General features: G+C 47.9%; 1 protein-coding gene across 1 annotated transcript in view; it reads left to right on the forward strand.

Moving 5' to 3' along the window:
- Positions 1 to 14,098, forward strand: part of DGLUCY (D-glutamate cyclase) — an 86,991-nt gene that overhangs the window by 41,232 nt on the left and 31,661 nt on the right. Inside the window, 6 exon segments of the mRNA XM_070249776.1 lie at positions 862 to 984; positions 2,710 to 2,757; positions 2,760 to 2,889; positions 3,426 to 3,442; positions 7,947 to 8,207; positions 13,350 to 13,449. Coding sequence (XP_070105877.1) covers positions 862 to 984; positions 2,710 to 2,757; positions 2,760 to 2,889; positions 3,426 to 3,442; positions 7,947 to 8,207; positions 13,350 to 13,449 — 679 coding nt within the window.

Below are 14,098 nucleotides of genomic sequence, written 5' to 3' on the forward strand. Positions count from 1 at the left end.
CAGAGCTATTTGTCCCAAGATCTGAGCTCAGAGCAACTTCTAATCTAGGCTACTGTTCAGTGGCGTATTTGGGCAGGGGATGGCTTCTTTCCAAATGTTAATTTGAACTGAAATCCATTGATCCCCAGGGCATTAACTCAGTCTGAGAGTGAGTGTGCAGATCCAAGGGTGGAAGCTGCCCAGGCCTCTTAGAGGCTGTCAGAGGGCTGATGAGAGCTTGAGATCGGGCCTTGGGTGAGAGTCAGAGTTCAGTGTAACTGAACTTGCTCAGCTGTGTAACAAACAAAATCAGACAAAGCCTAGCATTCTGTAAAAATGCAACCAGCTCTTACCACCTTCCTCATAGAAAGATGATCCCAAGACCAGTGAAAGCAAAGTGTCTGCTGGATTGTTCTATCGTTAGTGGACATGGGTTGGACCCACCACATTCATCTTTGCTACCCTTGTGGACACTTTGATGGCTGCCCAAGAGTAGGGACACTGTTGGTGGTCAAGCAACAGAGTTTAAGGTTTATGCGTGTGTGTTATGTGACTCAGTCTCTACCAAGATACTCTCACAAATTCTCGCTTTGTTAGCAATGAAGGTGATGGGCTAAATGCAGACAAAACTGCTCCAGCGATCACACCGGGGGGTTGAGATTCTGTGTTCTGAAACTGTACCGCTCAAAATGGACTGGAAATTATCGCATCCTGAGCTGTTACAGTCCCGATTCCTTTTCTCCTTCTCCAGTACCACTTACAGCAATCCTATGACTGCACGTCCTCTTGGAGAAAGAATGATAATCTATTCCACATGTTCTATTTTGATGGTAACTGCCAGAGCAGGATTCGACGGAATTCATTTTCTTTTTCCATTTGCAGAACTGTTGGGCATCAAAGATCTTTTCAAACCTGACTATGGGGATCCTGTGGTGTGTCGGCCAAGCGATGTCCCAGTGTTCTGGCCTTCTCAGCTGTCCAGTCTCGAAGCTGTCGGCAGCTACAGTATGTGGGGACTTAAGGGGGCAATTAATCTGACTAGGACGGACCCTGATGGGGCTCTAGCTCTTGAAAGCATAGGCTTACAAGGCAGTGATTTAAGGAATAAAGTCATAGAACGTAGGCCTACGGCCCACAGCGAAGATCTCTCTGCCTTCCTTCTTTTCATCCCTGGGCTAGGTCGCCCTACCGAGACAGCTTGTCTCTCAACTCAAATACATTTTGATTAAATATATTTCTGCCTTCAGAAGCCTCACAGCCCATTCTAACAGAAAGACTAATATTTAGCTTGACCCTTTGAGACATTTTGGAGGTTAGCAGGCTTTGAAAGCAAAGATGAAAACAAGCAACACAATTAAACCGTTTCACACGGTTTTTGCAAGCAATACGGTCAGTTCATTTTTTGAGAGGCCCAGGGTGATATTACAATGAAGAGACACACGAGGGCATCTTAGTTAGCTCACAGGAAAGAAGGGATGTGACAGAAACATTAAAAATAATTATTGCGGCCCATTGCGGTAGACACTGGAAAATTCTAGCCAGGTCAGCTACCCTTGTACTACAAATCATAGAACTTAGTGTTACTTTTAATTTGCTTTTAAAGCATTTATGGAAGTTTAGCTATCAGAATGGCCTGATGATACAGAGATTATCTCAAGGCATCAACACCAAGATCCATGGGATTCTGTTCATTCATTTATTTAACATAAATGTATTGGGCACCTACTATGTGCCAGGCATGGGCCCAGATCTTGGGAATAAAATGCTGCATGAGACAAGATGCAGTTCTCAGGGAGCTTGTCATTTCTGAATGTGTGTGCACACATGTGTATACACACATCCACACACGTGTGGTGAATACTCTTCCGCACGGTGGTCTCAACCCTTTCCTGCCACCGGCCACAGGGAATGCCCTGCTGAAGAGGTGTCCCTGCCATAAGCGTCCCAGCAGACTCCAGTGCCTTAGTTCTGGCTTGTGATGGCAATTTTGATTGTAAATGAGAACTAATGACATCATTGGTCAGAGATGACCTCGAATCTTTCTAATTTGCAGAAATTGTGCTCAAACTTCAACACTTAAACTTCTATTAGCAATAGATTAATTGCTGCACACCTCACAACTGATGGTGCAATACGCTGCGTCACATTCTGAGCCGACTGTTCTGATGTGTACCCGGCTTTAGAGTGACCGATTTTAGGTTCTGTCCAAAACCCAGAAAAACAATGATTGCATTCCTCAAAATCCTTACGTCTTGCCCTTACACATCACATTTAAAAGTTAGTTTAGAATGCTTTATGCCTCTATCAGTAGGCTTTCCTTCTGAAGTATTGGCTGGCTTTGGCTTTCCATTAGATCTGAGAAATATTACTGTTTTCTGTGAATTCCAAGACGTTGTTATTTACTCAATTCACGTCTACATTTATCGAGCGTCTTTTATGTGCAAGGCGCTCTGTGGGATTCTGAGATGAAGAGGCATTGGTCCCTCTTTGCTGGGAGCATACAGCTGAGTGGGATTAGAGTACAGTCACGTTCCATGGCCCCTGTTTAAATGGAACTTGACTTAGCCATAAGCCAGCTTGTTCTGACCCGGTGCCAACAAGTGGTGTACAGAGTGCTATTAGCAGAGTTGACGCACGGCGCCATCTTGCCCATTGACAGTTGACTAGATGAGAGTGGACTGGGTTTGATGAAGAGGCTGGGCTCAGCCCCTCCTGGTGTGTGTTTTAGAGACCCCCCTGCTTTCACCAGTGCACCAGGTTGCACAGTTATGACTGACATGAAGATACGGAGACTCCAGCCAGTTGTCCTACCCCCGAGGGAATTCCAGACGTCCATCATATTTCCCAAGATCCTCTGCACTACAGCATTGCATCAGCTTCAGCCGTTCAGAAGATCAAAGAAACTAGAGAGTAAAATTGCCACAGACTCAGGTAAGAAACAAAGCATTCACACCTTAATGACCTGGAGAAATTCATCACTGAGATAATGTTTAGTAAAAAAGCAGCATACAAATGGTATCTACAGTATGATTTTTAAAATAGTTTATGCTGTATATGAGTCCCAAAAAGACGAGAAGTAAATGCACCAAAATACCGATGGTGATGGTCTCTGGGTGGCGGCATTATGGATGACTTTTTTTTTCTTATGTTTTTATTTTTTCCTCAAAATTTTCAACACTAAACATTTTAGAGAGTTTGAGAGGTGAGCTTACTAGCTGAGCACATTGACACCAGAACTGAATTGGGGATGGGTCGGTAAGAAAAAAAAGGAGAGTGTTTCCTAGGGAGTCAACTGCCACCATTAAGACAAAATCATCCGTGTATTTAATAGTGCCCCTAATCTTCCTCTGTCGTGCCATTGCCCTGGGGTTGGGTGTAGAATAGATTTTTTTGTACCAGGCAGCAGGGGTAGGGATGAGGGGGCTATTTTGCTACTCCTTGGGGAGGTCCTTGGGGGATCCTGGTGGGGCAGGACCCTGCAGTGACAGCCTCACAACAGTTTGCAGCCAGCATGTATATTGCACCTCAGAGGACAGCCCTCCTGTGGTTCGCACGCTGCTAGCTTCCTAGATGTGGCGCAGGGCTGGTGGGACCCACTAGGGGTCTGCTGGTTCCCACTGGGAGGAGGTTTGCTGAAAGCTGCTCGAGGGGCTTGGAACTGCCAGCTGCATCTTCATTGAAGAGCCGAATTTCTAACCCCTGGTGGCCAGCAGAGGGCCCCATTGTGCACGGAAAATTCAAATCTATTTGCTGACAAACGCTCAGGAGAGAATTAAGGGGTAAACTTCACAGCCACTCCCTGCCTCAGTTTCTTTATCAGTGTGACAGGGAGTAATGACAATTGTACCTCCCTCTCAGAGCTGTGATAAGTAATGAGAAGAATAGCTGTCATCTACTGATTTTTACTCTAGGCCAGGCATGTGCTAAAACCGTTTACATGTTTCATCTTATTAAATTCTCCCAATGACCCTACGAAGCAACTATTATTAACAATATTAATAGTAATATTAATTATTACTTTAACAGATGAGGAAACTGAGGCATGTAAGGTTAAGAAACTTGCCCAAGTCCACATCCCTAGGAGGTGGTCAGGGCAGAACTTGGTCCCACACCCACTGACCCCAAGGCCCACAATGAGTAAGTGTTGGCTAAGTTGGAATCTGTCTGAAGGGTACGTCACGGTCTCCCCCGGGCAGAGTGCTTCAGCCTCTCCACGCTCACTGTACCCCATCCCCTCTCCTGCACGTTCTCATGGGCTGTGATTCTAGACCTGCATGTTCTTTGCACGTTGAATGTCTGGAGAAGGCGTGTATGGCCTTCCTGCTGGCCCACCTGACACCTATTTGGCCAAGCAGGTACCTGGATCGATGGTGGTGGGGCTCCTGTGGAGAGCAGAGGGGTGAGGCCAGCCTGGGGAGGTTGAGCCCCTGAGCCAGACTCCCAGGACCCAGACAGAGCCGATCATGGCGACGCTGGTGTAGAAAACAGCACCTGGAGGGCCATCGAGCAGACAACCTGGGGGCCCTTCTGTGTTGGCTAACCCAGTGGCCCAGAATGTGACAGCACAGACCAGCCTTAAAAATATCTGGTCCCTTCCCTGGGCCTGGGAGCCAAGGTTGCCCCCTAGTTACAGGGGGGTCTGCAGTAACAAAATTTCCTGGAAGTCACAGGGCATAGCTTTTTGCTTGTTTGTCTGTGAGGTTTTTCATTCATTCGGCAGCTAATATGGTTTCCTTTACATACAGACACACAGTAAATTTGGGATATTTGCCCACCACACGTATACCCTTTAGCACATGCGTATAGAAAGGCGAAGGCTCATGGCTGCGTATACACGGAGTCTCTTATATAGCCGATCTCCTTGGTGGATATTTTTTAAAATTTCTGCAATACTTTCTCTCTCACAAACATTCTTGCCCAGGCCGACGGCTCTCCCAGTCAGCACAAGGGTCATGAGGGAAGGTGAATTATTAACTCTGCCTTTAGCTCAGACAAAAAAGTAACTGGGACATAAATTTACTGCAGACATGGTGCACCCATTGCTTAATTAAAATGACCTGGGAGGTCGTCCACAGCACCCTTCTTCAGTGCTGTGCAAACCACGTGTCAAGGCTTGAAGCAAGAGGCTCAGGCGAAAGGGAGATTTATGACTGTCTAGATATGCCAGTATGGTCTATTAAGGAACATCTTAATCCGCAAGAACAACAAAGGCTTTTGATTCCTATATTAAATAAGCAGATATAAGATTAATGGCAATGTGCTGAGCATTGCTCACTGGGCTTAATAGAGCCACTCAGTCTTTTTTTTTTTTTTTTTTTGCTGAGGAAGATTTGCTCTGAGCTAACATCCACTGCCAATCCTCCTCTTTTTTTTTTGCTTGAAGAAGATTAGCATTGAGCTAACATCTGTGCCAATCTTCCTCTATTTTTTTTGTATGTATGATACCTCCACAGCATGGCTGGTGAGTGGAGTAGGTCTGTGCCCAGTATCCAAACCCATGAATCTGGGCTGCTAAAGCAGCACTTTAACCACTTTGCCGCAGGGCCAGGCCCATATTCAGTCATTTTTAACAGAACGTTGGCCTGCATTTGAGGTGCCTGGAGAATATGAAGGAATACAAGGTTTATAATAATGATGTTTGCACTAATAATAAAATCATCATAAATGTATAGACTGCTTTAAAGTTGACAAAGTTCTCTCTCCCCTCCTCTCTCTTTTAGTGCCGACCACATCCTGTGACATAGGTTACATTACAAATTTTTTTTCTTTGAAAATGTTATTTTTCTCCCCCTTTTTTTTTTGAGGAAGATTAGCCCTGAGCTAACATCTGCCGCCAATCCTCCACTTTTTGCTGAGGAAGACTGGCACTGAGCTAACATCTGTGCCCATCTTCCTCTGCTTTATACATGGGACGTCTGCCACAGCATGGCTTGCCAAGCGGTGCCATGTCTGCACCTGGGATCTGAACCGGTGAACCCCAGGCAGCCGAAGCGGAACGTGCGAACTTAACCGCTGTGCCACCGGGCCAGCCCGCTATTTTTCTCCCCTTTTATCAACAGTAACTCATGTTCATTGTAGAAGCATCAGAAAATATATGAAAGTAAAGAGGCAATAAAAATCACCAGAATGCTATCACAATTAACCAGTATTAACAATTAATGTTTGCCCTTAATGTCTTTTTCTTCAGTCTTGACCCCATAAGACCTGTATACCTATAGGAATGTATGTATATATATATATGGGAATCATGCTGTGAGACTATTTTAGGACTTTCTTCTTTCACTTTTTAATACATTGTGAACATCTTTTTATGTCATTAAAGTCTTCTGCAACATCCTTTTTAATGTTTGCATGGAATTCCATTTTACAAATGATCCACTATTTTATTAACATGTTATTATTTGATGCTATAAACAATGCTGCAATGAACATCCTTGTGACTCCATTTGTGTACATACCCAGGATGACTTTATTACGATAAATTCCTAGAAGTGAAATATTGGTTCCAGTGGAATGTTCAACTCTAAGGGACAAATCACCCTCCAGATAAATATTCCAGTTTCCACGCCCACTGGCAGTTATGTAAGGGGCCATTTCCCCACAGTCTGCCTCCACCTGGACCACCCCTACTCTCCATCACTCTCCATGTGGGAAAACTGAGGTTCAGAGCAATCAAGGGATGAGGCCAAGGTCACACAGCTACAGCGTGCCAGCACCTGGGCTTGGATGTAAGTTTCCAGATTCCAAATGTGGAACTGTTCCCCCATAACAGGGATCCAAACCCTTTGTTCATTCACATTCCCCAGGCACCTCAAATGGAAGCCGACATCCCCTCATGTCCCTTAGGCCCACCTTCCATTTCAGCCACAGCTGGGGTGGAACTTCTGAGTCACTTCCTGCCTTCATGTGGCACAGATATGGTCTGAGGCGACCTGAATATGGACGAAGACACAATGTGACGAGCACAATAGCTTCCCACTGAGGCTCGGGTCTCTCTGCTTCTCACCAGAGCAGGCGCAGCCCAGGAGTGCCGAGGAGTCAGCTCCCTGATGGGCAATGGTCCCCCAGGAGGTGGTGGGAGCCGGTGCATAAATGCCCAGGCTCCCTGTCCTGTGGCAGGACAGTCCTGAGGTGTGCACCACACCTCTTCTTAGAGGATCTCCAGCCCGCTCGAGCCCCAGTGCCTTAGGAATTAACTGGCTCACTCACATACCCATCAGTGGCTTCCTTCCCTTTGCTATCCCACTCCTTCCGTCTTCTGACTTGTTTCCTGGGCTCACCTTCCACTGAAATACCTGCACACAAGCCCTTGTCTTAGAGTCTTCTTTGGCAGAAGCCCCAACCAACACAGTAGTGTTTCCCTCCCTCCTTCTGTGTCCCTTGTATTTGGGTTTGCTAAACTGCTATAACAAATAAGCCCCAAGACACTTTGCTCAAATACAATAGAATGTATGCCTCCCTCACCCAATGGTCCAGGGTGGGTCTTCCAGGGTAAATGTTCTAGTTCAGCAGGACTGGGAATCTGCTCCATCCAGTCACTCAGGGACCCAGCAGCTCTGCCATCAATCATGAGACCTCCAGGGGGCGCTAGCTGTCAGCATCCCAGCCCACAGGAAGGCAAGAGCTTGGAGGAGTGAGCAGGAGGTGTGCAGCCAGTGCCAGGGTGGCACACATCACTTCCACTCCCATTCCCTTTCACCCGCTCTACGAATGCTGCCTAGAGAGAGCTGAGTCTTGTGGCCACAGATAACTGAAAGAGAGGCTGCTCAGCCATAACTCAGCTACCCTTCATTCCTGGGCATGGGGAAAGAGGATATTCTGGTGAACAGTTAGCAGTCTCTGGCATATCCTTCAAATCTACTTCTGAAGCAAACAAACAAAAAAACCAAGCTACTGTTTGCCTAAGTTTCTACCAGAAACACAATTCCATTATTTGGTGATTTGATTTTATTTTTATGTAATTTCAGGCAACTGGGGGATCGGGCACCTGCTTTGCAAAGATGAGCTGCTGAGGGCCTCTCTGTCACTGTCCCATGCCTGCTTGGTGCTCATCACCACTGGGTTCCCCACGCATTTCAACCATGAGCCTCCGGAAGAGACAGACGGCCTGCCCGGAGCCATCGCTCTGGCCGCCTTCCTGCAAGCCTTGGAGAAGGTGGTCTCCACGATAGCTGACCAGAGAGCCTTGAGTTTGTACGGGGAGCTTGTGGAAGAGGCTGTTGAGCAAGGTGAGCAGTGACATGAGGGCGGCCCACTTCCCCAAATGGGCCTTTGTGGGCAGAGGATGGAGGGAATCAGCGTTTGTGGAACTTACGCTGGGCACCCAGGCATTGACATGCGGCTTTTTCCTCAGAGCTCAGAACAACTCTGGTGTAAGCAGCATTATCCCCATTTTATAGATGAAGAGACTGAGGCTCCGAGGGGTCCAGGTATTTACCCAGGTGGGGATGGTGAGCTGGAATTTGAACCCAGGTTCACTAGGCTCCAGAGCCCATGATCCCACATGAGCACCTGCTGCCCTCCCTATGAGAGGCAAGAGTGACCTGAGGAGGACTCCCCACAACCCAAGGCAGCCCTGGACCCCTAGAGTTGGGGGTGGGATAGTTGAGTATAGAGTGGTCGAAAGGCTCAGACAGCAGTGTCCCACCTGGCCAGGCAGGCAGGGATGCCCCAGGCTACCTGGGTTCCTGGAGTGTAAACAACTGCTCCTTACCTCTCCTCCTTTCTGCAGGTGTTGTTCAGGCATGAGCTGGAACCCTGGTCAATCTAACCTGCTTCCCACGACCTATCTCTGTGTCCCTCAGAGCAGTATCTTTTCCTTTCAGCATCTGAAAAGTACTTGAACCCAGTAAGGCATATCCTAAAGCACCCCTTACGTTGAAAGTTTCAAAAAGGCTGTGCTGTGCAGACTGAATCAATTCCATGCAACAAATGTGTGTTGAGCACCTAGTGTGTGCTGGGCACTGTTTTAGGCTCTTGAAATCCATCAGTGAACAACAGCAGAACTGTCCACTGTCCTGCCCTCATGGAACGAGTGTCCTAATGGAGTGTAACAGACAATAGACAATATAGGAAAAGAGTAAGGTATATAGGATGTTAGGAGGCGTAATGCTATGGGAAAAAATGGACAAGGGTAAGGGATTGGGGAGTGATGGGCTAGGTGGCAGGCTGCTGTTTTAAACAAGATGGTCAGGGAAGGCCTCCTGGAGAAGGTGACATTTGAGCCAAGACTTAAAGTTGATGAAGGATTGAGGTCAGAGCTGGCTGAAGGAACTGAGTCCCAGGCTGGGTCAATGGCCAGGGCAGAGGCCACTGGGTGGAGTGGGGGCCCTGCAGGTTTAAGAAAGGGCAACCGGCCAGCTGACTGGCCTGGAGAAGACAAGGAGAAGAGAAGCTGGACAGGAGGACAGAGAGGTCACAGGGGCCAGACCAGGAAGGGCCTTGAGGGACACTGTGAGCAGCTGGGCTTTTGTACTTGGTGAGATGGGAGCCCTGGGAGGGCCGTGCTCTGGCTTAGGTTCTGGAGGATCACCCAGATAGCTACAGGGACAAGGGGGGAAACAGGAAACTGGCCAACTTATTGCAGGCAGAAGATGAGGGTGGCGGGGAGTGGGTGGTGCCCTGTGACATGTCCCTTTGGCCCCCTTGTGATTTCAGCTGAAGTGGGGGTGGAAGTTCTGAGTCACTCTGACCTGACTGGGCTCCACCACAAGCCGATGGTCTGTGGGGTTTCTCCAAAGCTGTATAAAACCACTCAGCCCAGAAGTCTGGGGGCTCATGCCTCTGGGACCCTCTCAACCAGTCGGGGAGGGGAGCTAATGCCCTGCCTCTTGTCTTTTGGAGACTTACAGGTCCTGGTGGAACTGAGACCCTGTTGCCTAGAGCAGAGACCTTAAAAAGCACATACCCTCCTATTGGCTTTTCCTCCTTTTCCTCCTCACTTTCCCTGTTCCCTCCCACCTGACTCCTGGGATCATCTCCAAATAAACCGCCTGCACCCAAGGCTTTGTCTCAGACTGTGGTTTCAGGGGACCCCAAATGGTTGAATGGTACAGGTGGAGGTTGTGAGAAGTAGCCAGATCTATATACATTTTGAAGGTAAAGGCATGATTTCCAGGTGGACTGGATGCAGGTGTGAGGCAGAAGAATCCGGCATCGCTCTAAGGTTTTGGCGGGGTAACTGAAAGGATGGAGTTGCTGGAATGGGGAAGACCATGGGTGGAGCGGGTTTGAGACTTGAGCCCTGTCGGTGGGAATGTAAAATGGCGCAGCTGCAGTGGAGAGCAGTATGGCAGTTCCTCGGGAAATGAAAACTAGAAAATACCGTATGACTCAGCAATTCTACTTCGGGGTGTACACCCAAAAGGACTGAAAGCAGTGACGCAAACAGATATGTGCACACCTGTGTTCATAGCAGCCATATGCACAATAGGCAGAAGGTGGAAGGAATCCAAGTGTCCATGAACAAATGAACAGATGAATAAAATGTGGTCTATACATACACGGAATATTACTCAGCCTTAAAAAGGAAGGAGATTCTGACACATGCTACAACATGGATGAACTTTGAGGACATTATGCTAAGTAAGATAAGCCAGCCTCAAAGGAACAAATACTGTATGACTCCACTTATATGAGATACCTAAAGTAAGTAAAGTCATAGGGACGAAAAGTAGAATCGTGGTTGCCAGGGACTGGGGTGGGAGGGTGGAATTGGGGAGTTAGTGTTTAATGGGTATGGAGTTTCCATTTGGGAAGAAGGAAAAGTTCTGGAGGTAGATGGCAGTGACAGTCAAACAAGAATATGAAAGTACTTAATGCCAGAGAACTGGACACTTAAACGTGGTTAAGTGGCAAATTTTATGTTATGTGTATTTACTGCAATTACAATTTAAAAAATGTTTAACGAGTGCAGGTTTGAACCTATTAAGTGTGAGATACTTCTTGGACACAAGCAGAGAAGTCATGCATGCACTTAGATCTATGAGTCAAGTTCAGGAGAGCAGTCTGGGCTAGAAAGATAAATGGGAGAGCTGCTGGCATATTGAAGGTCAAGACACTGGATGAGATCACCGAGGAAATAAAGGGAGAGAGAAAAGGACCCTGGGTGTGCCCTGGGATGCTCCATACTGAGAGGTCGAGGAGAAGGAGGAGGCAGCAAGGGAGGAGGAGAACCAAGGGACTGTTTTGTCATCAAGGAGAAGGGACAGCCAACTGTGCCAACAGGCTGGCAGTCATTTCCATCTGACAACCGGTGTGGTGGATATTGTTAGGCACCCACTTTCCCAGGAGAAGTTCTGCCCTCCTGCTCACCCGATGGCCTGGCTCAGAGGCTTCTGCTGGACTTGAACACAGAACTCAGGCTGGCCCACACGGTGGCTGAGGTGGGGGGTGTTGCTACACTGGATTTTGCAGAGCTTTCATTACATTTGGACGAAGAAAGGAAAAGCCATTTGGCCTTTTAGTGAAAATTATTTCAGTTATTTTTATAATGGAAGCCTAGGAAATGTTTAAAGAAGAAAAAACTCAGTCATCTCTTCTTTGTCTTGAGCATAAATTGACCAAATTGATAAACTGGTTTTTGGTAGCTCAGGTTCGGGTCCCATTTTCCCCCGCCCCTCCTTTCTGGAGGCTCTTTCTCTCTGTGTGCCCCACTCGAGGACACATTATGGTCTCTGTCCTGTTTGGTTCCCTGGTGCCCCTTCTTACTAGTAACCTATATCCTTGATGCAATTTGAGGAAGATGAGAAAGCACCAGCCCTCGTTTAGCACTTGCTGTGTGCAGGCCGCAGCTTGGTGCTTGACACGCATCGCATCCCTGAGCCACCGCTATCTTGGGGCGGGAGGGCACGATTAACCCCATTTTCAGAAGAGGAAACTGAAGCTCAGATCGTCCCCGTGGCTTTCCCAAGGTCACGCAGTTAGAACTGTCGATTCCCACTCAGGGTTGTTTGGCTCCATCCAGTCCTCTTGCTGGGTCACCAGGCTGCCCCTCAGAGCAGCGAGAGGGACTGGGTCTTTCAGCTTATCATGACCACCCTCCATTCCCCAGCTTGTCACGTCACATGTAGAATGTGCCCGGTGAGTATCCCTTGATGGGCCGACTGCCCTCTACTGTTGTTCCCTCTTAGACAGGGGGTGGGGCTGGGGAGGGAGGTCAGGGGAGCCACAGTGGGGCACCTTAACATCTCTGAGAATGATTCTGGCTCCTCACTCTCAGCTTGCTGCAACAGCTCCTGAAGGGCTGGGAACAGTGAAGCAGAGTGGGACGCAGCCGTCTTGAAGCCACGTTTATAATACAAGCACATGGATTTAACATAGATAGGATGCTTCCTTGGGTGACTTTATGCGACGGGTGTGAGGGCTGATGATGGAGATTAGTGGGGTGGCCAAAGCTCCCCCAGGCTTCCCACTGGCACCCCTCCTGGGCCACAGAGAAGTCCGGGAGCTCCTGCAGAACCAACGGGACCATAAGTGTTGGGTCCATGATCTCGCTCCTGGGACCTCTGTCAGCTGTCTCAAGCTCTGCATGGAAAAGACTTCACCCTGGGCCAGTGAATATGCAAGGATTCCACCCTAAACTGCCACGAGGTGGATTCATTAATGGAAAACCAAATCAATTTTATTTTATTTTGGGATTTGTGTGTTTTCCACGTATTCTACAATGATGTGTGCTAATATTGCATTTTTAAGAGTCAGATTCACTTTGGAAATCACTCCGATACCAGTAGCTACTCAGAGCCCAGACTCTGGGACCTTTTCTCCGCTGTTCTTGAATTTCCCTGAAGGCAGGCAGGGAGGTGGGGGTGGGGAGCAGACAAGAACCTGAGGTGGGAACTGGAGACATGACACTGACCTACATACTTGGCTTTGCCCAAGTTATTTAGCGTCTCTGAGCCTCAGTTTTCTTCCTCTGTAAAATGGAACTAATAATGGTTCTTATCACGCAGAATTGTTGTGAAAATTAAATGACAGCATGCATGTCACGTGCTTAACAGAGGGCTGGCTCACTGTCACCGTGGGCATCTAAACGTGTCCCCAGCACTCACAATGGCAGTGGGCCAGAATAGGTCTCTGTTCACATGGTATTGTGTGCATCTGTGTGCAGCATATCTTCCAGCCCACAATATTGGTGACACCAGCCCAATTCCACCGCCACGCCCCCACCAACCCTAGGGTTTACTCAGGACTAAAATAAACTTAAGTATCCTCTGTGTTGAGGTCTTGGCCCACCTAACAAAGTATTCTACAGGCAGATGTCATTCACTGATGGTAATGAGACTTTCCAAAGAAGCTTTTGAAAAGCCAGCGTGAATTCCCAAAATGCAGCACGAGAGCTGATGTGTCCACCCTTTGCCTTTATTTTCAAGGTGTTCTGAAGACACAGATCCCAATATTAACTTAGCAAGGTGGATCAGCAGGAGCTGCTTAGGCGTTTCTATGCAAAGATGGGGACCCCAGGTCACCTAGGTATGTGTGTCCTATCCCAGTTTAATTGGGTGAAGATGGAAAAGTCCACGTGCTATTAGCTTTGACAGCAAAGTTTCCGCACCCCTCAGCCCTCCAGAGAGAACGAAACCATGAGCCCAGGGGTTCTGATGGGCCAGACTAACCAACCAGGCCGGGGGGTTTCAAGGTGTACTGCGGGCTTTGCAGAGGGTCTCTCTAAGTAACAGTTCTCTGAGGGATGGCATGTCTTCCTGCTAGAGGGAGAAAATAGGAAAATGATAAAAAAACAAAAACTAGCAGTTTGTCAAACCCACTAACAAGTGTCCACTTAGAATTTAAAAACACTGCTTTGATAGGCCTGGAGGGCGAAGCTGTCTTGCAGCTCACAGCAGAATCCGGTGTTCCTAAGGAGGACCCTGCGTCACCAAGGGAAAGTTCGACTGTGGATCTGATATGCTATTTAAAGCTGCAAGAATGTGTGTGGCACGTATTAGAAATGTCTGTATTCCCTGAATGGTTGGCATACAAACAAAACCCTGGCCCCTCAGGGAGAAACTGGAACATTCTCTTAGGTGGGACCCCTGATGCCAGATAACACAGTGTTGCTCTGCTGAGTGGAGGGAGGTGAGCCAGATCTGACTGTGGGGAGAGAGGATTCTGCTGTCTTTGG

Source organism: Equus caballus, chromosome 24 (assembly GCF_041296265.1).
Source record: "Equus caballus isolate H_3958 breed thoroughbred chromosome 24, TB-T2T, whole genome shotgun sequence".
Lineage (NCBI taxonomy): Eukaryota > Metazoa > Chordata > Mammalia > Perissodactyla > Equidae > Equus > Equus caballus.